Source organism: Ranitomeya variabilis, chromosome 6 (assembly GCF_051348905.1).
Source record: "Ranitomeya variabilis isolate aRanVar5 chromosome 6, aRanVar5.hap1, whole genome shotgun sequence".
Taxonomy (NCBI): domain Eukaryota; kingdom Metazoa; phylum Chordata; class Amphibia; order Anura; family Dendrobatidae; genus Ranitomeya; species Ranitomeya variabilis.
In genome coordinates this window covers 217,571,646-217,599,505 of record NC_135237.1, presented here as the reverse complement: position 1 = coordinate 217,599,505, position 27,860 = coordinate 217,571,646, and the positions used below count along the sequence as shown (strand labels likewise).

The 27,860-nt window shown below is 43.2% G+C and overlaps 1 protein-coding gene across 6 annotated transcripts in view; it reads right to left on the bottom strand.

The window, feature by feature from the left end:
* The window catches only part of MTRR (5-methyltetrahydrofolate-homocysteine methyltransferase reductase), a 1,305,783-nt gene that overhangs the window by 949,229 nt on the left and 328,694 nt on the right, over nt 1-27,860 (bottom strand). For all 6 annotated transcript variants that reach the window (XM_077269440.1, XM_077269443.1, XM_077269446.1 and 3 more), the window contains one exon: nt 7,145-7,298. In XM_077269440.1, coding sequence (XP_077125555.1) covers nt 7,145-7,298 — 154 coding nt within the window. The remainder of the gene's footprint in view (nt 1-7,144; nt 7,299-27,860) is intronic.

Genomic DNA, 27,860 nt, shown 5'->3' with positions numbered 1-27,860 from the left:
AAATCGGTGATGGTTAAATGGTCCGAAGAGACAGAGTCAGCCTTCCAAGAGTTGAAAGGGGCTCTATGTAAGCAGCCCGTTCTGATGGCCCCGGACTTCAAGAAAGAATTTATTCTTCAGACAGATGCCTCAGATGTTGGGGTAGGAGCAGTACTTTCCCAAGAGCTACATGAGGAGGAGCATCCTGTTCTCTGAGTAGAAAGCAGTCCTCATCTGAGAAGAACTACTCAGTCGTAGAAAAAGAGTGTTTGGCCATGAAGTGGGCGGTGGACACATTACGGTACTATGTGCTGGGTCGTAAATTCAGACTAATATCTGACCATGCCCCACTTAGATGGATGAGGGAAACAAAAGGTAGAAATGCTAGGGTCTCCCGTTGGTTCTTAGCCCTGCAGGACTTCAGTTTCCATGTGGAACATAGGGCCGGAAAGCTGCACAGTAATGCGGATGCCCTATCAATAATCCCTTGTTTAGTGGGGGAAAGTGCCAAGCCCCACGGCTTTAGGCAGAGGGGGGAGGTATGTAGCATGGCTAAAGGGTGTGTAGTCGACGGGAGATATGTGTCGCATTGGTGGCTTGTTGCTGTAATGTAGCCCGGAGTATTTCTTTGTTGCACATAACCATGTATATACTGTATATGTGTTTCAGGACCTGTGGTGATGTCAGACCACATGGCTAATCATGTGATGGGTTACTGGGTGTGGTTAGATCTATATAAGACAGGCTAATGCTTAACACAGTAGATATGTGTGAAGGTGCTAGCCTCCAGAGTGTGTTAACGCTCTAGGACTGAGCCTGAAGGACTGGACACTTGTTTTTTCCTTTTGCCTAAGCTAAAAGCTATTTGTTTTCTCTTTTGCTTTCTGGTTTATGAAGCAATAAACCTTTAAACTTTTGACGGAACGAGCCTCCTAAGTGTCAGCTGTCGCGCTTGAGCGAGTGAAACCCCACAATACATATATATACACATATACATACAGTAGAGACCAAAAGTTTGGACACACCTCATTTAAAGATTTTTCAGTATTTTCATGGCTATGAAAATTGTACATTCACACTGAAGGCATCAAAACTATGAATTAACAGATGTGGAATTATATACTTAACAATAAAGTGTGAAACAACTGAAATTATGTTTTATATTCTAGGTTCTTCAAAGTACCGTATTTTTCGGACTATAGGACGCACCGGACTATAAGGCGCACCCAGGTTTTAGAGGTGGAAAATAGGGAAAAAAATATTTGAAGCAAAAAAAATGTGGTAAAATATTTAATAACATAAGTAACATACTATTACATGTGGTGTTATTATATATAATAGTATGTAATTATGTTGGAAGCTGCGGGACCAGTGTGGTGTCTGTGAAGTACGATATGAAGACGCTGGAGGGTGAGTATAAGGGCTCATTTCCACATGCGAGGCACACGTCCGTATCTTGCATGTGGAAACCAAGCTGTGGCGCCGGCACTTTGGAGCGGAGCTGTGCAGCTCCATGTGTTCCTATGCGGCCGCACGCTCCGCTCTGGAGTGCCGACGCCACAGCTTGGTTTCCACATGTGAGATACGGACGTGTGCCTCGCGTGTGGAAATGAGCGCTAAGAATGGGTGCACAGGGCTTATAGTGAAAGCACCACTCCAGCACTGCAAAATAACACTGGATTGCTGCTTTAAAATCCCATGGGAGAACTATAACTCCCAGCATGTCCTGCAGATCCTATGACATGCTGGGAGTTATAGTTGACCAAAGGAGTGGCAGAGTGCTTTATTGTGTTTTGTAAAGACTGACCTCTTAATTGTGGATGCCAGCCACGCTGTTGTGAGGTAAAAGCTGGAGCATCCCATGGCTGCACACACACAGAGCCCTCCCTGTTGTTGTTGCCTTTCCACAGCGCAGGACATAAGAGGAAGCTGCAGATTCTAGGTGGGAGTCTGAAGGACCTGTGATGATGTCAGAAGAGGGAGGGCTCTGAGCTGCCATGTGATGCTCCAGCCCGCCCACTTCTGACATCACACAGGTCCTCCCTGTGCACCAGACAGCTCAGCGTCCAGCACAGGCAGGTAGACAGCGATCTCCTGGCCCCTGCTGCTGCTGCCTCCTCCCCCGGACACACAGATTCTCCCCAGAATCAGTGCTGGGGAAACTGTGTGTCCCTGCTTAAGTGCAGCATTCATTTGCTGCTCCCGGCTCACCGCTCAGCTGATCGGTGGGCGGGGAGCAGCTAATAAATATTCACTGCACTTAATCAGCGGGGCCATGTGCTTTCCCCAGCAGCTGATTCCGGCAGCGGGGACATCCTGAAGTGGGATAACAGTGCAATCCCACTCGCTGCTGCCCCCCTCCCCACATGTTATATCCGTACTAAGACGCACCCACACTTTCCTCCCAAATTTGGAGGAAAAAAAGTGCGTCTTATAGTCGAAAAAATACGGTAGCCACCTTTTGCTTTGATGACTGCTTTGCACACTCTTAGCATTCTCTTGATGAGCTTCAAGAGGTAGTCACCGGGAATGGTCTTCCAACAATCTTGAAGGAGTTCCCAGAGATGCTTAGCACTTGTTGGCCCTTTTGCCTTCACTCTGCGGTCCAGCTCACCCCAAACCATCTTGATTGGGTTCAGGTCTGGTGACCGTGGAGGCCAGGTCATCTGGCGTAGCATCCCATCACTCTCCTTCTTGGTCAAATAGCCTGGAGGTGTGTTTGGGGTCAATGTCCTGTTGAAAAAATAAATGATGGTCCAACTAAACGCAAACCGGATGGAATAGCATGCCGCTGCAAGATGCTGTGGTAGCCATGCTGGTTCAGTATGCCTTCAATTTTGAATAAATCCCCAACAGTGTCACCAGAAAAGCACCCCCTCCTCCATGCTTCACGGTGGGAACAGGCATGTAGAGTCCATCCGTTCACCTTTTCTGCGTCACTTAAAGACACGGTGGTTGGAACCAAAGATCTCAAATTTGGACTCATCATACCAAAGCACAGATTTCCACTGGTCTAATGTCCATTCCTTGTGTTCTTTAGCCCAAACATGTCTCTTCTGCTTGTTGCCTCTCCTTAGCAGTGGTTTCCTAGCAGCTATTTTACCATGAAGGCCTGCTGCACAAAGTCTCCTCTTAACAGTTGTTGTAGATATGTGTCTGCTGCTAGAACTCTGTGTGGCATTGACCTGGTCTCTAATCTGAACTGCTGTTAACCTGCGATTTCTGAGGCTGGTGACTTGCATAAACTTATCCTCAGAAGCAGAGGTGACTCTTGGTCTTCCTTTCCTGGGGCGGTCCTCATGTGAGCCAGTTTCTTTGTAGCGCTTAATGGTTTTTGCCACTGCACTTGGGGACAATTTCAAAGTTTTGCCAATTTTTCAGACTGATTGACATTTATTTCTTAAAGTAATGATGGCCACTCATTTTTCTTTACTCAGCTGCTTTTTTCTTGCCATAATACAAATTCTAACAGTCTATTCAGTAGGACTACCAGCTGTGTATCCACCAGACTTCTGCACAACACAACGGATGGTCCCAATACCATTATAAGGCAATAAATCCCACTTATTAAACCTGACAGGGCACACCTGTGAAGTGAAAACCATTTCCGGTGACTACCTCTTGAAGCTCATCAAGAGAATGCCAAGAGTGTGCAAAGCAGTCATCAACGCAAAAGGTGGCTACTTTGAAGAACCTAGAATATAAGACATAATTTCAGTTGTTTTAAACTGTATTGTTAAGTAAATAATTCCACGTGTTAATTCTTAGTTTTGATGCCTTCAGTGTAAATGTACAATTTTCATAGTCAAGAAAATACAGAAAAATCTTTAAATGAGAAGGGGTGTCCAAACTTTTGGTCTGTACTATATACACACACACACATCTATATGCATATATATATATATATATATATATATATATATATATATATATATATATATATATATATATACTGTATATGTATGTATATATACAGTGGGGCAAAAAAGTATTTAGTCAGTCAGCAATAGTGCAAGTTCCACCACTTAAAAAGATGAGAGGCGTCTGTAATTTACATCATAGGTAGACCTCAACTATGGGAGACAAACTGTGAAAAAAAAATCCAGAAAATCACATTGTCTGTTTTTTTATCATTTTATTTGCATATTATGGTGGAAAATAAGTATTTGGTCAGAAACAAACAATCAAGATTTCTGGCTCTCACAGACCTGTAACTTCTTCTTTAAGAGTCTCCTCTTTCCTCCACTCATTACCTGTAGTAATGGCACCTGTTTAAACTTGTTATCAGTATAAAAAGACACCTGTGCACACCCTCAAACAGTCTGACTCCAAACTCCACTATGGTGAAGACCAAAGAGCTGTCAAAGGACACCAGAAACAAAATTGTAGCTCAGCACCAGGCTGGGAAGACTGAATCTGCAATAGCCAACCAGCTTGGAGTGAAGAAATCAACAGTGGGAGCAATAATTAGAAAATGGAAGACATTCAAGACCACTGATAATCTCCCTCGATCTGGGGCTCCACGCAAAATCCCACCCCGTGGGGTCAGAATGATCACAAGAACGGTGAGCAAAAATCCCAGAACCACGCGGGGAGACATAGTGAATGAACTGCAGAGAGCTGGGACCAATGTAACAATATATATATATATATATATATATATATATACACAGTGGGGCAAAAAAGTATTTAGTCAGTCAGCAATAGTGCAAGTTCCACCACTTAAAAAGATGAGAGGCGTCTGTAATTTACATCATAGGTAGACCTCAACTATGGGAGACAAACTGAGAAAAAAAAATCCAGAAAATCACATTGTCTGTTTTTTTATCATTTTATTTGCATTTTATGGTTGAAAATAAGTATTTGGTCAGAAACAAAATTTAATCTCAATACTTTGTAATCTATCCTTTGTTGGCAATGACAGAGGTCAAACGTTTTCTGTAATTCTTCACAAGGTTGCCACACACTGTTGTTGGTATGTTGGCCCATTCCTCCATGCAGATCTCCTCTAGAGCAGTGATGTTTTTGGCTTTTCGCTTGGCAACACGGACTTTCAACTCCCTCCAAAGGTTTTCTAAAGGGTTGAGATCTGGAGACTGGCTAGGCCACTCCAGGACCTTGAAATGCTTCTTACGAAGCCACTCCTTCGTTGCCCTGGCGGTGTGCTTTGGATCATTGTTATGTTAAAAGACCCAGCCACGTTTCATCTTCAATGCCCTTGCTGATGGAAGGAGGTTTGCACTCAAAATCTCACGAAACATGGCCCCATTCATTCTTTCATGTACCCGGATCAGTCGTCCTGGCCCCTTTGCAGAGAAACAGCCCCAAAGCATGATGTTTCCACCACCATGCTTTACAGTAGGTATGGTGTTTGATGGATGCAACTCAGTATTCTTTTTCCTCCAAACACGACAAGTTGTGTTTCTACCAAACAGTTCCAGTTTGGTTTCATCAGACCATAGGACATTCTCCCAAAACTCCTCTGGATCATCCAAATGCTCTCTAGCAAACTTCAGACGGGCCCGGACATGTACTGGCTTAAGCAGTGGGACACGTCTGGCACTGCAGGATCTGAGTCCATGGTGGCGTAGTGTGTTACTTATGGTATGGTAGGCCTTGTTACATTGGTCCCAGCTCTCTGCAGTTCATTCACTAGGTCCCCCCGCGTGGTTCTGGGATTTTTGCTCACCGTTCTTGTGATCATTCTGACCCCACGGGGTGGGATTTTGCGTGGAGCCCCAGATCGAGGGAGATTATCAGTGGTCTTGTATGTCTTCCATTTTCTAATTATTGCTCCCACTGTTGATTTCTAAACTCCAAGCTGGTTGGCTATTGCAGATTCAGTCTTCCCAGCCTGGTGCAGGGCTACAATTTTGTTTCTGGTGTCCTTTGACAGCTCTTTGGTCTTCACCATAGTGGAGTTTGGAGTCAGACTGTTTGAGGGTGTGCACAGGTGTCTTTTTATACTGATAACAAGTTTAAACAGGTGCCATTACTACAGGTAATGAGTGGAGGAAAGAGGAAACTCTTAAAGAAGAAGTTACAGGTCTGTGAGAGCCAGAAATCTTGATTGTTTGTTTCTGACCAAATACTTATTTTCCACCATAAAATGCAAATAAAATGATAAAAAAACAGACAATGTGATTTTCTGGATTTTTTTTTCTCAGTTTGTCTCCCATAGTTGAGGTCTACCTATGATGTAAATTACAGACGCTTCTCATCTTTTTAAGTGGTAGAACTTGCACTATTGCTGACTGACTAAATACTTTTTTGCCCCACTGTATATATATATTTATGTATTTTTGAATAATTATATACACACACCGGGATGGGGAGCATTTATACCAGGAAAGGCCCCAGGATGGCAGATATTAGTACAGAATTGGGCTATATTACTCCTATAACCGTTTCAGCAGCAGATCCCTATTTTCTAAAATCTAGGTGCATCTTATGGTCCAGTGTGTCTTATAGTCCGAAAAATTCGGTATATCAACATATGCATTTTTTTCCCATTGTTTTGTAGGTTGCAGTGTAGCAGTTACAAAGATAATAATAATAACATGCAAATCTAGAGAAGACTTTAGGAGAGAGTAACCGTGTCCACAACCAGCAAATCCATTCCTTTTTTAGGATTTGTATTGCTGTTGCCTCTCCAGTGCACCTCATCACCTTAGTTTGCACCAAATCTGGTAAAACTGATTCCAGGGTTGCCAACTTGATTTGTTAGTTTTCTGGACATCTTATCAAAAAAATCACAGCCACATAGGAAAACCATAATGCATTACAAAGATAAGTGATATAGGTCTACAGCCCACAATTCTGATATGAAGACATGAGCTTCATTTATTGTGAATTGATAATTATAGTAATAAAAAAAATGTGAAAAAGCTGCATTAGTTTCCCAAAAAATTATGGAGGCATTATATTTTTTTTGTTTTACAGACAAAAAGTGTCCTATTTTTATGGTCTATCCAAGAAATGTTAGATGGTCGGCAACTCTGGCTTATGCTTCCTGACTGGACCGATTGATATACCTGAAGTTTAATAGACTTTGGGTTATAATGTGATTGATAAGTTGTCACTTAGTTTTTTTGAACAGTGTATTTCAGTGAACCAAGAAGACAACTATTGCAAGACTTAATTAAAAAAAAAAAGTTTGCCATACCTCTTCGCTTAGTACCAGATCTAACAGTCAGGCAGAGTTGGAAATCTTTCTCATCAGACAAACCAAGCTTTTTAATGAGATCTGTCACTTCACCAGTAGGATTTGGGCAAACTATGCCAAAGGAATCCCCAGGCTGGAATTCAATTGTAGTATTCTTTAAAGAAAAAAGAAAGGTTCACAATTATAACACACATATATGGATTTCTGGAGCCAACAACAGAGAGAGAGAGCAATAAGCAAGTGTGAAGAAAGTTAATTCTATGTACTGTGCATATACTTTTGAGATCTAAAAAAGCAGTAGGCAGGGAGGAGGATAAACACACAACAATCAGAATCAAAATCAGAACTGTAAATTATTAAATTCAGTTAAGGTACCGTCACACTTAGCGACGCTGCAGCGATATAGACAACGAGCCGATCGCTGCAGCGTCGCTGTTTAGGTCGCTGTAAAGATGTCAAACACAGCAGCTCCAGAACGATGCAGGAGCGATCCTGTGACGTAACGGTGACTCACTTATCGTTCTCACAGGTCGTTAGCTCCATGTAAAACATTGCTGACATCATTGCTTTTGCTGTCAAACACGACGATACACGCCGACCTGACGACCAAATAAAGTTCTGGACTTCTAGCTCGGACCAGCGATATCACAGCGGGATCCAGATCGCTGCTGCGTGTCAAACACAACGAGATCGCTATCCAGGACGCTGCAACGTCACGGATCGTTGTCGTTCTCGTTGTAAAGTTGCTCAGTGTGAAGGTACCTTTAGTTACTCAGAAAATGCAAGTAAATAATTTTTTGCCAAAAAGACAAAAGCATTCTAGGTGTGATATGTTTATTACCCAACCAGAAAAATTATATTTACAAGCTTTTACAGCACAATGGCCCCTTCGTCAAACAAACTACTGAGACAATTAAGAAATGTTACAACAGGGTGTTTGTGCATGTGGTGGAAAGAGCAATGCCTCCTAAAGATAACCCAAGGTAATCATATTAAGGTTTTTGTTATAAAGGGATAGGTGGTGGGTGTGATTACTTTAGAAGTCTGGTGATCTAGGATAAGTCTGGTGATCTAGGATAAGTCTGGTGATCTAGGATCAGTCTGGTGGAGGTGTGAACAGTGTTCATGTAGTCACTCAAAGCCAGGTGTCCAATAGAGTACCATTGTCAAAGACTTGAAAATGCTTATCAACTCAGATTTTTCTCTCTATGTCATCATTAAAATGAACCAGTAGGAAGGAAAATAAGTGCTTGAGGAAAGGAAGGTGTTAAACCTGCAAGGACGAATGGAAAGTCATGGAGAAATGGAGCCTGAAACTTGGAGTACGAATGTAATTATCATTATTTATTATTATAACAACATTTATTCCATAGTGCTTTACATGTGAGGAGGGGTATACATAATAAAAACAAGTACAGTAATCTTAAACAACACAAGTCACAATGGTACAGGAGGAGAGAGGACCTGCCCGCGAGAGCTCACAATTTACAAGGGATGGGTGAAGATACAGTAGGCGAGGGTAGAGCTGGTCGTGCAGTGGGTTAGTCGACCGGTGGTTAATGCAGGTTGTAGGCTTGTCGGAAGAGGTAGGTCTTTCGGTTCTTTTTGAAGGTTTCCATGGTAGGCGAGAGTCTGATGTGTTGTGGTAGAGGGTTCCAGAGTAGGGGTGATGTGCGGGAGAAATCTTGTAATTGATTGTCAATGCGTTTCAAAGTAACATAACACTCCTTCAGGATAAACAACAAATTGGTGGTTTGTCCTGAAGAAGTCCTATGATACTTTGAAAGGCGTTGACCATAAACTACATGCGTACTCCAACTTTCTAGCTCCATTCGTCCATGACGCTCCATTCGGCAGTTAAGATTTAACCCTTTCATTCCTCAGACAATCATCCTTAAAAGGATGACAGAGCGAAAGACACATCAAAAAAAGAAAATGAGGACAAACTGAATCCCACAACCTGCGTACAACTAAACTCTGGATCACCAAGTAAACTGATCCATAAAAAAAAAAAGTTAAATTGACATTTTGGACAGACACCATGAAGTATGAACTGAAGAAAAAGAGAAAAAGACAAGACTAATAATGGTATGCACATCCACCATTTGTAAGAAAATAGAAAAAAACCTTTATTACACCTCAAGTAACACAATGATAAAACCATTTAAAAACATACACACATAACCAGTAAACCAACACCCCTCCAGGCTATATAGGCCATAGAAATGAAACAAATACATAGTTGAACTGGCTATACATACACACATATGTCAATACTAGATCATGGTCCATAAACCTGGTGAATTAGACACATGTATGCAATTGTATACCAACGACAGCCCATATTGCATCAAAATTGTGTTATAGTCACAGATGAGAAAAATCATCTCAGTACACAACTGAATAATAATGGTCAATGGTGCACCTGAACCATTGTATGTGGCATAGTATGAAACACATATAATACCATATAACGAATCCGAACATGTAGATTCATTCCCCCCTAGAATGCCATGGGGGTCAATTCCCACCGTTGTAGGATCCCATATAAGGGAACAATATATGTACACCAAACATGAGGGAGAAAGTGCCACGACAACAGTTGTATCACAAGTCTGGGAAATGAAGCCCAAATATACAACCTGGCAGGAAATCACCTAGCATGACGCATAAGAATTTAAAGAGGCTGTATTTGCCTATGAGCTGTCAATAGTGGTAGCCATAATGCCAGTTCTGAAGAAGATCGTCAGAGCCAGATCAGCCCGGGATAAAAGGCAAGAGGAGGGGTGAGGCTGGAGCCCAGGTTGTAAGAAGAAGTCAAGATAGTCACAAGCTCTCTCACATAGACTGCCTATGCTTGAAACTATGGGCCGACCAGAGATCCACGTGCAGCTGACCCCACTTTCGCACAATCATGTTGAAAGTGGCAGTTTTTAGAGACCGTTCCCTTGTTTCAGAAGGTTGTGGCTTAAAAAGTCTGCTGTGGCATTGTCGTTCCCTCTTATATGCAGAGCTGTTAAAGACAGAAAATGTTGTTCTGCAAGTTGGAACAGGCGTTCTGTCACTTCCATCAGAGATTTGGAATGACTCCCACCCGTGGTTGATATAAGCCACTGTGACCTGATTGTCAGAGAGAACTCGCACGTGATGACCCTGCAGATATACAAAAAGTTTTTTGACTGCTCGCTCTACTGCTGTTAATTCCCTCAGGTTAGTAGACCCTCTACTTCATAACGTTCCCATAAGCCCTGGACTATAACCTCACCCATATGAGCTCCCCAACCCGTAGGGCTTGCATCCGTGGTGACTACTCGGGTTATATTATACTTCCAGGGCACCCCTATGGATAGATTTCTCAGGAAATGAGTGGAGAGGAAACCCCTGGTCCCAGCACATGGGACGTGGAGGTACGATCTGCCACTCTACAAGTAATCAACCTTTCTGACTATTCCTTCTCTCAAGCTGAATTGTCGATCCTTCGGAGGGGTTTGACATTTGTGCCCACACATAAGGTGAATAAATTTACCCTAATTAAATTTTTTTACTTTTTTTGCAGAAATCTCACCTTTCAAGTGATGTATAGAAGCCTGACATAATACAGACCATTCCCTCGGATGAACGCCAGGTCTTTCAGCACCTGTTGGAAGAAAATCAATTTGCCACAAATAGAAGGAAGTTTCCATACAGAAATAAATCCTTGAAAGCGCCTTCTTTCTCATTGGTACCAGCAATAAAGATCTTTTTTGAACTTGTAAAACGGGACATTATCGCCATGTCCCCCCAGGTGGGCACTTCATTCAATCTTTACTTTGCAGAGAGTCGGGCTATTTTGGATTTGAAAAACACCACTGCATTCATAATTAAGGAAGCCGACAAGGGGGGCGATGTTGTCTTGTGGCCAACCCACATGTATTTAGAAGAGGCAAATAGACAGCTAAGTAACTCCCGGTTTTATAACAAACTACCATCAGATCACACACAAGTATTTTTGCCCAAACTACATACACTTTTGTGAAAAGCCAACGAACTTGGGATTATTACCTCCAGTGAGGAAAAATACATGTGGGTGGAACATCCCATCATTGCCACATTTTACATGCTACCAAAAATTCATAAAGACGAAAAAAAGCCCCCTGATCGGCCCATAGTTTCAAGCATAGGCAGTCTATGTGAGAGACCTTGTGACTATCTTAACTTCTTCTTACAACCTGGGCTCCAGCCTCAACCCTCCTCTTGCCTTTTATCCCGGGCTGATCTGGCTCTGACTATCTTCTTCAGAACTGGCATTATGGCCACCGCTATTGACAGCTCATAGGCAAATACAGCCTCTTTAAATTCTTATGCGTCATGCTAGGTGATTTCCTGCCAGGTTGTATATTTGGGCTTCATTTCCCAGACTTGTGATACAACTGTTATCGTGGCACTTTCTCCCTCATGTTTGGTGTACATATATTGTTCCCTTATATGGGATCCTACAACGGTGGGAATTGACCCCCCATGGCATTATAGGGGGTAATGAATCTACATGTTGGGATTTATTATATGGTATTATACAGTATGTGTTTTATACTATGCACATACAATGGTTCAGGTGCACCATTGACAATTATTATTCAGTTGTGTATTGAGATGATATTTCTTATCTGTGACTAACACAATTTTGATGCAATATGGGCTGTTGTTGGTATACAATTGCTAAACATACATGAGTCTAATTCACCAGGTTTATGGACCATGATCTAGTATTGACATATGTTTGTATGTATAGCCAGTTCAACTATGTATTTGTTTCATTTCTATGGCCTTTATTGCCTGGAGGGGTGCTGATTTACTGGTTATGAGTGTATGTTTTTAAATGGTTTTATCATTGTGCTACTTGAGGTGTAATAAAAGTTTTTTCTATTTTCTTACAAATGGTGGATGTGCATATCATTATTAGTCTTGTCTTTTTCTTCAGTTCATGGTTTATACAGACTAGGTTTTGCACCCTGTACTGTTATTGTCATATGTTATTGTGATAGGAGTGCACCCTCTATGTATTTATAGACACCATAAAGTATCACACAATGTCTATCTGGAGGACAGAAAAGCCATACAATCCCTAAAAAGTCTTAGTTACTCACCGATAACGGAATTTTTCGGAGCCCATGAAGCATCACCGAGAGGGGATCCGCCCTTCAGGAACAGGAAACCTACAGATACAAAAGGGCGGCACCTCTCCCCACCATCAGTTGGATTACAGAACTTGAGAGGACCTCCATGGTTAATGGCAAAAATTATGTACAACACTTAACTAAATATTTCTTACATGTGAACCTTATAAGAGGAATAAGTGCACACCCAAAAGAAAAGAAGGAGGGAATCTAAGGGTGCTGTCACGGGCTCTGAAAAATACTGTTATCGGTAAGTAACTAAGACTATATTCGATCGCTCATGACAGCACCACCGAGAGAATTACAGAGTAATATCTACTTAGGGAGGGACTAAAGCCTGCAGCACCCTTACACCAAAGGAAAGGTCTGAGAAAGCACCCAAGTTTAACCTATAATGATTTAAAAACGTGCTCAGAGAAGACCAAGTGGCAGGCCTTACATATTTGGTCAATGGAGACTTCCGACCTCTCCACCCACGAGGTTGCAATGGATCGAGTGGAATGCGCACTCAGCTTTTTAGGTGCCAGCCTGCTACTAGACGTGTATGCCAGCTAAATTGCTTCCCCAATCCATCTAGCCAATGTGCTTTTTGACACCCTAACGCCCTTCCTAGTGCCTTGGAAGGAGAAAAATAAGGCATTGTCCTTTTTCCAGGAATCAGTAATTGACAAGTACTGTAAGAGACATCTTCTAACATCTAGGGTGTGGAGCTTCATCTCTTTCTGGTTGGCCAGGTTGCGGAGGAAGGATAGCGCCCTCAGATGTTGATTTTGTGGTCCTGATGTTTGCCATGGCAATTTATGACCAAATTCGGGCCCAAGAGGATGCCGGCTGTTGTAACCTGTTCAGAAGTTAGATGCATTTAGGTGATAACAATGCACATTTTCATTTCTGTCATGTCACTTTGCATTAATTCCTGAAAAGCAACTGAGGGGTTAATAAACTACCTGACCGGGGGGCGTGGCTGGCATCTGAGGGAGCAGGACGTGCTTCCATTAAGCTCCTCTGCTGGCCTTCCTTATCCAGCCGAATCTACGTCCTTTATTAGGCCACCCATTGACTTTAAGGACTTTATCCGTCTCCTAATTAGCCCGGGAGTCTCCTTCATCTTATTTTATTCCACACAGCGGCCTTATTTAGAACTTCGGCCCCGAGGCCTACACGTGGGCTTGAAACCTGCTGGAGGATCCCCCCCCCCCCGCCGAGGGCGGGCTGGGTGCTGAGCCCAGTGTGGAACGCTGGCTGGTCCTTTCCCTGCAGCAGATCTCCCCTCGCCTCCCTCTACACCTGGAGCCCTGGCTGTCTGAAACGCCTAGAGCGTCCTGAGGAGACACAGGGTCTGTCCTGCGGCGCCGGGAGAAGGTAGGACTGAAGGAGGCGTGTGCCCTGCGGCCCCGACGCACCCCTTGGCTGGCGAGAACACCGTGGACCTGCTGAGCTCCGGGGAAGAGGTACAGGTGGTGGTGTGACGCGGCGCCGCCTTGGAATTAGCCCTGTACCGGAGGGGGCTGCTTCACGGAGGCGCTGCTGCTGGGCGCCGCTCCCATCCCCTCACTCCGGCTCAGCGCTTATACATACCTGCTGCTGCGGACTGGGAAGGAGGACCTGCGGAGTCCGGTCTTACACCCTCTTGGCTCTCATTTCTGGCCTCTGGACGCGGGGGTCCGGGGGGGGCGGTGCGGTGCAGCCAGTGAGTTGTGGGATCCGATTGCCCCTCTGATGTGCGACCCCTCTGTTCTGGCGGTGGGTTACCGACATAGGTGCCCCTGGGGAAGCGCGGGAATATTTAGCACCGACGCCATCTTGGACCCGTCTCGGATGCGGTAAGGAGACTCTGCACTCATTGACAGGGAGATTTAATGGTCTATCTCCTACTGGTTTGCTTGCCCTGAAGACTTGTTAACTACTTCCCTTTGCTCCCCCATGCCCGGAGACAACGGGAGCAAATAGTAAGGCACCGCAATTATATTTAACTTTTAAGCTGCTGACAATTCTGGATCTCTTTGGCACAACAGTGTATATAATTGAGACAGTGCTAATTCTCTTCAGTAGACGGTGCTGTGCCTAGGACCGACTAACGAGCAAATTGTTTTTTCACCTATAAAACATAAATCTTGTTATATCTCTCCTGCAATCTACTCATATCTACAAACAGTGAACTAGTGGGATTTATGCAGTACTCTACTGACATCTTCTGGTGATTTGGAGGAATTGCTGCTCCAACAAATTGCTGTTCATTTTGCTGTTTATTTTGCTCTATATCCCCGGGAAAAGCCGGTTAGCTACAAAGCACAAATTTATGCTCAAACAGTAGAAAATCGCTTTACACTCAACAATGATTTAATAACTTTCATTCAAATGTTCAAGTGGTGACCATTGCATATCACGCTTTCAGAAAATTTATTATGGGTAGAACAAATAAAGAGCGTGATAAACTTTCAGCTAAAACTCTTGCTGATAACCAAGCTCGTAAAACACATGGAAATTTAGAAAAATATCTTAAAAAAGGAACAGAAATGCCTCAGACTCCCTCAAAAAAATCAGTTAAAAGACACATCTCTCCAGACACCTTGGAAGATTCAGATTCTAGCGGAGAGGGCTCGGACTGTGAAACCACCTTGGAAGACTCAGCCCCAATCTCTAGAGCCTTCATGAAAAAGTTACTTGCACAAACTATGCAGCCACTCTTAGAAGAAATTTCTGGTTTGCGTGCAGACTTAAAGCATATGGGCCAGAGAGTAGAAACTTTAGAGTCGGCCAACATGGAAGCGACTGATGCTATTTTATCCTTACGTGACCAACTCCTACAACAACAGCACCATCTTAATACTGCCCTTCTTGCTGCGGAAGACCAGGAAAATCGCAGCAGAAGGAAAAACATCAGGTTGAGAGGTGTCCCTGAATCCTTTGCCCGCGAGTCACTGGACAAGGTCGCCAGAGAAATCTTCTCTGACCTCCTGGGGAAGGAAAGGGCGGACTCCATTGTCATTGAGCGAATTCATCGTGCCCTTAAACCCAAACCTAAACAGGGAGAGCCACCAAGAGACATCATCTGCGGCCTCCTGAGCTTCGTTGACACCGCAGCAATTCTATCAGGCGCAAGAGAAAAGGACAATACCTCTTATGAAGGTGCTCAATTGCAACTTTTCCAAGATCTCGCCCCATCTACTCTGGCTAAACGGAGAGTGCTTAAACCACTCCTAGCGGAACTGAGGTCACGTGGTCTGATATACAGGTGGCTTTACCCCTTCGGACTAGCCATTACGGTGGGCAACCGCCAAATTACAATACGCTCCCCGGAAGATCTGGGAGAGGCCTGGTCGACTCTCGACATATCGCCGATTGACATCCCTTCTTGGATGCCAGCTGATACAGGATGGAACTTCCCTAAACTGACCAAACCACAAGAATGGTTGGTTAAAAAAAAAAATGCTTCTCCTAAGCCGAAGAAGACCGCTTCTAAAGTACTTCCAACCTGAAATGGGTCAAGAATGCTGGTCTGGTTCTTTTTAAGTAGGGCATGTTTTACAGTTTGCCCCTGAATACCAATGCTTTTCTTTTCTTATTGTAATGAATGGTGATGTTGGAGTCTTTGTTCTTTCTCTCCGGTCTCGGAGAATTCTTCTACATTATTAGATGTTTTATGTTTCTTTATCTTAATACTAGTGTTTTTACCAATATCTCGAAAATAGCTTTATTGCTAAGTTCACGTGTTTTTTGTCTTTAAGATAACTTAATGATAAGAGGTCACCACTTGGACCTTCCTTCGCTTATGTTTGGGCTCATGTACCCCCCCCCTGCGATAAGCGAATTCTATTTTGTATATAGTTGGTTAATCACCCTGTTTTGTTATTTTTTCAGGTTCCATGGTGTGACAGGGGACTTTGAGGAAGGAATGGATGGCGGCTAATCGAGTAGATGTGGGTGCGGTCACAGTAGCGTCTTTCAATGTGAAAGGTTTGAATTCTCCCGCAAAACGCAGTCAGATCCTCACATTACTTAAAAAACAAGCAACACAAATAGTTTTTTTTCAAGAAACTCATTTTAAATTGGGGAGAACTCCAAATATGTCTTTCTCCTCATTCCCAACATGGTACAATAGCTGTTCTTCCTCCGCTTCTAAGGGGGTTAGTATAGCGTTTAAAAAAGGTCTGCCGTTTACACTTGAAGATAGTCTGACTGATTCGGAAGGCAGATTCATTTTTATAAAAGGACTTCTAGCAAATACGAGAATAACCTTAGCTAATTTATACGCCCCAAACATAAATCAGACACAGTGGATCCTCAAATCATTGGATACTCTACAGCTTTTCAAGGAGGGTTTACTGATTATAGGTGGAGACCTAAATATGACATTACAACCCACTTTAGACACTTCCAGCGGCTCCTCCTCTCTAACTCAAAAATCGAGACAAAAACTCTTAAATAAATTAAACTCGTTACAACTAATAGATCCATGGCGCAGCTTTAACCCTACCACGAAAGATTATACCTTCTTCTCTCCCCCACACAACTCTTATCATCGCATTGACTTTTTTCTAATACAATCTCGGGCCTTACACTTAATAAAGTCCTCTAAAATTGGTGCAATCACTTTATCAGATCATGCTCCTGTCTTTATTGAAATCCTCATCACAACATTACCCAGACCTGCTATGACTTGGAGACTTAATGAGTCGTTGCTTGATAACCCAAAACATGTAAATAAGCTCAAAACTATCATTTCTCAATTCTTTACTGAGAACATAAATATGGGACAACTTACTCCCATTATATGGGAAACACATAAAGCTGTCCTTAGAGGAGAACTCATTTCACTTAGTTCATATACTAAAAAACAAAGAGAAAAAGAAATCCAATCTCTCCTTCACCAAATAACTATTTCAGAACGCGCACATAAAAGCACTAAATCATCTGAATCATACCAAGAACTTAGTCTCCTTCGTAACAAACTTAAAGACTTGCTAAATGTAAATTCGGCTAAATTATTTATGTATTGCAAACACCGCTTTTATTTACATGGCAATAAAAGTGGGAAACTCACCACACAAATGTTAAAGAAGCAAAAAGAGAAAAAATTCATAACTAGCATCCTTACGACGGCAAACAAGAGAGTAGTGGACTCAAAAGGGATTGCCGAGACCTTCCGGCAATACTATGAATCCCTATATAATTTGCCCCTTTCTGATGACATGCATAACTACTCGTCGGCCACGGCTAAAATTCAAGCCTTTTTGGCTCCTCTTTCCCTCCCAACAATTTCCCCTGAAGACTGCAAAGCTCTCACGACCAAAGTCACACTTAAAGAACTAAGTGATATCTTAAAAACGATCCCGAATGGGAAAGCACCTGGCCCTGACGGTTTCCCGGTGGGCTATTACAAAAAGTTTTCTGATATCCTTCTCCCCCACCTAGTAGATCTTTTTAATTCCTTTTTAGAAGGGAAGCTTCCACCTCGCCAAGCATTAGAGGCTTACATTACCATCATACCGAAGGAGGGAAAAGATGACAGCCTGTGTAGTAATTACCGCCCTATTTCATTACTCAATTCGGACATGAAATTGTGGGCTAAAGTGTTGGCTTCAAGGATGAGTGGTGTTTTGAGCAGAGTTATTTGCCCTGACCAGGTGGGTTTCGTGAAAGGCCGTGAGGGCAAAGACAATTCCACTAAAATTCTTCACGCTATTTCGTATGCAACGAAAACTAAGACTCCACTGACTATTCTGTCAACTGATGCTGAAAAAGCATTTGACAGAATCAGTTGGAGATACATGGTCTGCACGCTAAAAAAATTTGCCTTCCCAACAGCTTTTATAGACGCTGTTATGTCCCTTTACGTGGACCCATCTGCTAAAGTCGGGGTGAATGGTATTTTTTCTGAACCTTTTAACATAACAAACGGCACCAGGCAGGGCTGTCCTCTCTCACCCTCCCTATTTATCATGGTTATGGAGACCCTGATGGAAAAGATTAGACAAGATAACGAGATCAAAGGACTTAGGATGGGTAAATTAGAGGTCAAAGTAGCTGCTTTTGCCGACGATCTTTTAATTTTGACCTCCAACCCCAAAACATCTTTTCCGAAATTAATGTCCCTGTTTGATGACTTTGGCGAGATTTCTAACTTCAAAATAAACGCAAACAAATCTGAAGCATTAAACATCTCGGCAAGGACCTCAGATATTCTAGAATTAAAAGAAAGCACCCCTTTTAATTGGCCCTCAGAAAAACTAAAATATCTTGGAATTTATCTAACAGCTAACCCCACCTCCCTTTACAAATGCAATTACACTCCCCTACTGGCACGGCTTCAAGCAGATCTAAAAAATTTTGATCTACCCTACTTATCTTGGATGGGAAGAATAAATGTCATTAAATCCTACATATTCCCAAAAATCTTTTATACCATGAACATGGTTCCTATACCCCTTCCCAATTCATTCTTCCATTCAGCCAACCAACTGATTTCTCATTTCATATGGAAATACAAAAAAGCCAGACTCCCTTTTAAAATTCTCTCTCTTCCAAGAGGTAGGGGCGGTCTGGGCCTTCCAGATATCAAAACTTATTATAAAGCTATACATCTCGCTAGATGGATAAACTTGCTAAAACCTAATCCAGAAAACCTCAACACAAAATTAGAACTTGCCCTGTTGGGCGAAGAGGTTAATCTCTATCTCTGGTCGTCTTTTAATTGCCCACATAAAAAACTTGATGAGATCCTAAATAATACTTTATTTATAAGACGCTCCCTCATACCAAATCGGCTCCCGTACTGTCACTTTCTTGACAGTATTCCGATTGGGATAATTCCATGGTTGGTAGACCCTACATATGAGGACACATATGGACTCTGGGCATCACTTCCAGACGCCCCAATTTCTCAATTCCTATCAAATCAAGTACCTTGCAAAGATAATTGGCCAATCAAAGCCACAAAACAACCTACTAATTTCCTCCAAAAATATCACATATGTCGCATATTGACGAATTTTAGAGCCAAGGTAAGTCATTCATCAGAATGGCTTTGGCTCGATTTACTAGTGAAGTTGAAATCCCCAATCCCCAAACTGGTTTCTAAACTTTACGCGAACCTCGTCAAAAGCCCAACTCAATTTAAGCCTTTATATCTCTCCTCTTGGGAAACGGAGTTGGGGGTGACATTGTCCTCCCGGGAAACCCAACAGGTACTTGCCAACTCTCACGGGTTCTCTAGGTGTATCCTACTACAAGAGAATTCATTTAAAATCCTATCTAGGTGGTACCGAACCCCAGAAAAGCTGTTTCATTTGGGACTGGTGGATTCCCCGCTGTGTTGGAGATGCTCTCGATCCGTGGGTTCCTTGGCTCATATTTTCTGGTTCTGTTTGGAGCTAAAGCAGTTCTGGACAGACATAAACAAATCTCTCCATAGTATGGGCCTAATGGATCGAGACCTAGCTCCTCAAGATGTTTTGCTTTCCCTTCCTTCCTCCTCCTTTAACCCAAAGAAACACGGCTTACTACCCATCCTATTAGCAGCTGCAAAACATTTGATTTCAATGCACTGGAGAAAAACAACCCCTCCATCGTTCAATGAATGGACCCTTAAAGTTCAAGACCTTTATCGCTTAGAGGAATTATCCAGTTGGGAGACACGTACCCACGAGAAGTTCAATGCCTCTTGGCTGCCTTGGGTTTCTTTTTCATCCCCCACTCCTAGTTCTAGGATAAGAAATCTAAATTGAAGATTGTCCCTTCAAATTCCCTACCAATAGTTCCTTCTATACTCCTTAGCTCGAATCTTAGCGTCAAGACGCGATGACCGACCCGCCTCCACGTTTGCAACAATTTTTTGCGCACTGCCTCCATTCCTCCTCTTCAATCTGATAACAACTTTACTTGTGATATTTTAGTCCTTCCTGTCACACCTCCTAGCCTTACAAATATCTTGTATAGTTCATATTGATACCTAGGGCTAGTTTCTATGGTCCTGGAATGTTTGTTTTTTCTGTTTTGTATGCTCAACTGTTATTATTATCTAACGAGTATATATTGATGATACAGTCTTTCTTGATTGTCTTATGAACTTATTATACAACAACGAACCATCTGTATTTCTGACACGAGAGCTTATGTTTGTTATAACATGTTTTCCTTATGTTTATTGAAAACTTAAATAAAGAATTTAATAAATAAATAATAAACTACCTGACCGCAGTTTTCAATATGTCAGGGGGTGCTGTTTTTAAAATGGTATAACTTTTCGGGGTTTCCAAATATATGGGACCCCTAAAGGCACTTCAAACATGGATAAGTTCCTAAAAAAATAAATTTTGAAAATTTCCTTGAGAAAATGAAAAATTACTGCTACGTTTTTAAACCTCCTAAAATGCTAACAAAATAAAAGAACATTTTACAAATGGTTCTGATGTAAAGCAGACATGAGGGAAATGCTATTCATTAATGTTTTGCTATGGTACGACTATCTGGATTAAAGGGATAATCATTAAAAGTTTGAAAATTTCTAATTTTTTTACATTTTTCTAAAATTTCTGATATTTTTTATAAATAAACACAAAACATATTGACCTAAATTTACCATTATCATAAAGTATAATGTGTCACGAAAAAACAGTCTCAAAATCACTGGGATTTGTTGAAGCGTTCCAGAGTTATTACCACATAAAGTGACACTGGTCAGATTTCAAAAATTTGGCTCAGTCACTAAGGGGTTAAGGATGGCTGAAGAATCTGAGTCTGAAAAACTTGCTCTACCCCCTGACCCCTTTCTCTTTGAAGGCTCCTGGGATAGGGTCTTTAAGGACTCCTTTACCTCAGATCTTATAATCTCCCTCAGGTTTGTGGTGAAGTAGGAGGTCTCTTCTGCTACCATCTGTCAAACACGAGGCTGACAATTTTTTAGGGTAGGCGTCTGGCAGGGGCATCCGCAGAGGGCAATCTCCCTGTGTCTCGATTTACCAAAACACTTCTTCACCTAGCAGATAGAAAAAACAAAGGAAAAAAGACTGCATCACTGGACATACTTTCAAGAAGATCTCTTACCCAAGCAGCAGTAGTAGGTACTGGAACATGGAGGAAATTTTTCTCCGCTGACGCTGTTGATTCCTCCAACCTGGAGGAACTTCTGCGGCTGGATAGACCACTTTCCCAGTTAATACACGTTACCCGGGTCTTAAGTCGGTCTACACAGGGTCTTTTAGAAGCATGCTGCTCTGAAGCTTGCAGCAGACTTGCAGCAGCTGTTCCTCCTGCTGCTCTATGGGACCTTCCGATGAATCCATGTTGCTAATGGATCAGAAGCAAAATGCAGCAGCATCCAGGCCTTTTTATGCCCCCTCATCCCCCGGATATTTGGGTCAGCAGGTCTCTTGGCCAGGCGTCGCCCCCCCCCCCCTCCAGACCAGACATGCCCCCCACCCACGGCCACCGCCTGCGGGCCGAGCCCCCGTGACCTGGCGGCACACAGGGGAAAAAAGCCGTCTGGCTTCCGGAACGGCCTCTAGCCCCCCCCCCCCATTGTGTCATCACTGCACCCTCCAATGAGGCCGCAGGAGCGCCCGAGAGGACGTCCCAGGATCACCACTGGCCGAGCCCCCGGCCCCCCAGCACCACCGGAACCAGAAACGTTAGAGCCCAGGAAAGGAACCGATGGACCTTCGGGGGGGGAATACTTACCTTCCAGCGCTGGCCCTCTGGAAATGGAATCCTCCGGACACCGCTCCTCCTGCCCCGCTCACTGCCGTGGAATCCTCCTCGGACACACTGTGGCGCTTCCAGGGACCCCGCACCGGCCGAGGTAGGAGAACCCACTACCTGGACCGACCGGCCAGGCCTGGGATCCGACGATCTCCTCCAGGATAAATGTAGGAACCCTGTACTCCAGGAACAGGAAACCAACTGATGTGTGGGGAGAGGTGCCGCCCTTTTGTATCTGTAGGTTTCCTGCTCCTAAAGTGCGGATCCGCTCTCTCTGTGGTGCTGTCATGGGTGATCAAATAAATTAACAACAATATCATCATTAAGCCAGCAGATAAATGACGAGCTGTAGTCATCATGAACATATCAGATTACATCCAGGAAGCAAGCAGACAACTCTTGGATAGAAAATACTACACTCCGTTTGAGGAAAAGCCTACCCAAAAATTCATAGAGGAACTAACAATAACATCAAAGGGTTCAACTTTATGTCACTCTTGCTAATGAACTTAATACCTAACAATCACCGATAAAGGCGGCAATTCAGGGAGATCAATCACCTCTGGTATTGGGACATTAACTGAGTATATCTAAATGTTATGTAGAGAACATTCTGAAAATCTTGGTGAGGTGCACAGCCAGTTACATTCAGAACACACCACTCTCTGAAAATTGTGAGACTTGAGCCCACTTTCAGAGGACACAATACTAGCCACCATGGACGTTGATTCTCTTTATTGCAACATTCCTCATGATGATGGGATTACTGCATGCAAATATTTCCTTAAAAAAAAAAAAAAATCTGTCCACAGAACCAGCCCTGCAAATTATCAGGTTTTGTTCCATCACAACTATTTTTCCTTTATGAATGACTTACACCAACAGTGTATGGGCAGCGCCATGGAAAGCAGAATGTCACTGCAATATAAGATATTTGTGGCTAAACAAGAGGAGGATTTTTTGTCATCTCGTTCTAATAAACCTCTAGCATACTTCAGCTACAATGATGACCTGCTAATAACCTGGAGAGACTCAAAAAATGATCATCTTAGGCTACCTTCACACTAGCGTTAACTGCAATCCGCCACAATGCGTCGTTTTGCCGAAAAAATGCATCCTGCAAAAGTGCTTGCAGGATGTGTTTTTTCCCCATAGACTAACATTAAGCGACGTATTGTGACGGATTGACACACGTTGCAACCGTCATGCGACGGTTGCGCCGTGTTGTGGCGGACCGTCGGGACCAAAAAACGCTACATGTAACGTTTTTTGCTCACGACGGTCCGCTTTTTCCGACCGCGTATGCGCGGCCGGAACTCCGCCCCCACCTCCCCGCACTTCCCCGCACCTCACAATGGGGCAGCGTATGCGCTGGAAAAATGCATCCGCTGCACCCGTTGTGCGGTGGAGACAACGCTAGCGTCGGGAACCTCGACCCGACGCACCGCGATGGGCCGAGCCCGACGCTAGTGTGAAAGTAGCCTAACCTTCCACAATAGCTTCAACAATTTCCACCCGACCATCAAGCTCACCCTCAACTTCTCAAAGTCCCAAATACATTTTCAGGACACAACCATATATATCAAAGAGAACACCATACAAACTTTGATTTACCACAAATCCACAGAATGTCCGGCATATCTCAGATGGAACACCCTTCACACAAAACACACACACAAAAAATCTATCATCCACAGTAAAGCTCTGAGGTATAATCAGATCTGTTCAGACAGCAAGCATAGAAAACTACAGCTGTTTCCACTGACAAATACATTCCTACAAGAATTGATTCCACTAATATGAGCAGATCCACAGAGCCAGAAGGAACCAAAAAGCAGTGCCCTGGATTACAGAGGGAGGACAACAACAGGGTGCCTCTTGCAGTCACATACAACCCCCACATGTTAATCCATGGCACTGTGGAAAAAGTGTATAGCGCCCCCCAGAGTCGGATTTTCTCGGGGGTTTCGGCTGCCGTGGGTAGCTGAGACCCCAGAGAACATGATTCGGGATGTTTTTTACCGACCCACGGGTTGTGATTGCCGTTATTAACCGTATAACGGCGACCGCAAAAAAAAGCGAGATATGCCATTTAATTTCTCTGTCCTCCGATGTGATCACACATCAGAGGACAGAGAAAATAGGGTCCCCGATCGCCTCCGATACTTGGCAGGCACATGGGCTGTGATCTGCAGGCCGGCACCCGGCAACAACAGGAAGATTTTTCTTATTGGTTCATTTTGGTCTCTGTGATAGACCCTATCACTGTGATCAAAATAAAAAAAAATTGTAAATAAACCCCCCTTTATCACCCCCTTAGTTAGGGAAAAATAATAAAATAAAGAAAATGTATTTATTTTCCATTTTCCAATTAGGGTTAGGGTTAAAGTTAGGGTTGGGGCTAAAGTTTGGGTTGGGATTAGGGTTAGGGTTGGAATAAGGGATGGGATTAGGCATAGGTTTAGGATTAGGGGTGTGCTAGGATTGGGGTTAGGTTTGTGGTTAGGGTTATGGTTGGGATTAGGGGTGTGTTGGGGTTAGGGTTGTGATTAGGGTTATGGTTAGGGATAGGATTAGGGTTAGGGGTGTTTTGGGGTTAGGGTTGTGATTAGGGTTATGGTTGGGATTAGGGGTGTGTTGGGGTTAGGGTTGTGATTAGGATTATGGTTAGGGTTGAGATTAGGGATAGGGGTGTGTTGGTGTTAGGGTTGGAGTTAGAATTGTGAGTTTTCCACTGAATAAGTACATCAGCGGGTCTCCAAACGCGACATGGTGCCACCATTGTTTCCAATTTTGCGTTCAAAAAGTCAAATGGTGCTCCCTCCCTTCTGAGCTCTGCCGTGAGCACTAACAGTGGTTTACCCCTACAAATGGGGCATCAGCGTACTCAGAACAACTTTTGGGGGGTACAATTTCTCCTGTTACCCTTGGGAAAATAAAAAATCAAAGGCTAAAAAAATCATTTTTGTGGAAAAAAAAATATTTTTTTTATTTTCACGGCTCTGCGTTATAAACTTCTGTGAAGCACTTGGGCATTCAAAGTGCTCACCACACATCTAGACAAGCTCCTTGAAGTGGTCTAGTTTTCAAAATGGGGTCACTTGTGGTTGGTTTCTACTGTTTAGGCACATCAAGGGCTCTGAGAATGCAACATGACGCCCGCAGGCCATTCTATCAAAGTCTGCATTCCAAAACAGCGCTCCTGCCCTTCAGAGCTCTGCGCCCAAACAGTCCCCCCCCCCCCCCCCAAATTGCACAACAACTTTTATGGTCCAATTTCACCTGTTACCCTTGTAAGCTTCTGTGAAGCATTTGGGGGTTCATAATGCTCACCACACATCTAGTTAAGCTCCTTGGGGGGGTCTAGATTCCAAAATGGGGTCACTTGTGGGGGGTTTCTACTGTTTAGGTAAATCAGGGGCTCTGCAAATGCAACATGATGCCTGCAGACCAGTAGCGTAGCTACGGGGGGGCAGAGGGGGCGGTCGCCCCAGGCCCAGTGTCATGAAGGGGTCCACCCACACCCACTTCTGTTATCAGGCAGCACTGAGGGAGAGCACGGCAAATTGTCTGCTCCCCTATCTTCCTGAGACGCTGCACGCTGGCTGGCACAGTGGCAGAGTCCTCAGTGCAGTGTAGTGTATCACCTGAGCTCACCTAATAAGATTCTAAAAGGTTCAGCTCCACTCCTGCTCTCCTTCATGCACGCTGAAGCTCCCCTGGGTCCTAGTGTTCACCGCTGATTTACCTCAGACACTGCCTCGCCATGTCTGACCTCACCTCATGCTCTCTGCCTGCAGCACTTGGTGAGACATTACAGTGCCATCCATGAACTAGCTGCAGTCTGAAAACTCCATCTGAAGGCTGCCAGAATGTAGGCTAATTCAATTCAGGTAAAGGTCACTATGAGGTGAATGTGAAAGGATGGGGGCAGAGTGGGCACTGAAGGGGTGGTGGAGGGAGGACAGGGCAGGGACCATATTATTATACTTACTATAAGGCTATGTGCACACGTCAGGATTTCTTACAGAAATTTCCTAAACAAAACCGGACATTTCCTGCAAGAAATAAGCATGCGTTTTCTTTCGGTTTTTTTACAGACTTTTTGCGTTTTTTTTCCAGAGGTACTGCGATGCAATAATATAGTGGGAAATCCGCAAAAAATCCGCAATAAACATGCTGCGTTTTTTACCCCGATGCATTTTTTTTTCACGGAAAAAAATGCACATATGCACAAAAATTGCGGAATGCATTATAAATGATGGGATGCATATGTATGCGTTTTTTAACCCCTTAAGCCCCGAGGGTGGTTTGCACGTTAATGACCGGGCCAATTTTTACAATTCTGACCACTGTCCCTTTATGAGGTTATAACTCTGGAACGCTTCAACGGATCTTGGCGATTTTGACACTGTTTTCTCGTGACATATTGTTCTTCATGATAGTGGTAAAACTTATTCGATATAACTTGAGTTTATTTGTGAAAAAAATGGAAATTTGGCGAAAATTTAGAAAATTTCGCAATTTTCCAACTTTGAATTTTTATGCCCTTAAATCACAGAGATATGTCACGCAAAATACTTAGTAAATAACATTTCCCACATGTCTACTTTACATCAGCACAATTTTAGAACCAAAATTTTTTTTTGTTAGGGAGTTATAAGGGTTAAAAGTTGACCAGCAATTTCTCATTTTTACAACACCATTTTTTTTTAGGGACCACATCTCATTTGAAGTCATTTTGAGGGGTCTATATGATAGAAAATACCCAAGTGTGACACCATTCTAAAAACTGCACCCCTCAAGGTGCTCAAAACCACATTCAAGAAGTTTATTAACCCTTCAGGTGTTTCACAGGAATTTTTGGAATGTTTAAATAAAAATGAACATTTAACTTTTTTTCACACAAAATTTATTTCAGCTCCAATTTGTTTTATTTTACCAAGGGTAACAGGAGAAAATGGACCACAAAAGTTGTTGTACAATTTGTCCTGAGTACGCTGATACCCCATATGTGGGGGTAAACCACTGTTTGGGCGCATGGCAGAGCTCGGAAGGAAAGGAGCGCCATTTGACTTTTCAATGCAAAATTGACTGGAATTGAGATAGGACGCCATGTTATGTTTGGAGAGCCCTGATGTGCCTAAACATTGAAACCCCCCACAAGTGACACCATTTTTGAAAGTAGACCCCTTAAGGAACTTATCTAGATGTATGGTGAGCACTTTGACCCAACAAGTGCTTCACAGAAGTTTATAATGCAGAGCCGTAAAAATAAAAAATCATATTTTTTCACAAAAATGATCTTTTCGCCCTTAATTTTTTATTTTCCCAAGGGTAAGAGAAGAAATTAGACCACACAAGTTGTTGTGCAATTTGTCCTGAGTACGCCGATAACCCATATGTGGGGGTAAACCACTGTTTGGGCGCATAGCAGAGCTCAGAAGGGAAGGAGTGCCATTTGACTTTTCAATGCAAAATTGACTGGAATTGAGATAGGACGCCATGTTATGTTTGGAGAGCTCCTGATGTGCCTAAACATTGAAACCCCCCACAAGTGACACCATTTTGGAAAGTAGACCCCTTAAGGAACATATCTAGATGTGTGGTGAGCACTTTGACAAAACAAGTGCTTTACAGAAGTTTATAACGCAGAGCCGTGTAAATAAAAATTCTTTTTTTTTGATTTCACAAAAATGATGTTTTAGCCCCCAGTTTTGTATTTTCACAAGGGTAACAGGATAAATTGGACCCCAATAGTTATTGTCCAATTTGTCCTGAGTACGCTGATACCCCATATGTGGTGAGGAACCACTGTTTGGGCGCATGGCAGAGCTCGGAAGGGAAGGAGCTCCATTTGGAAT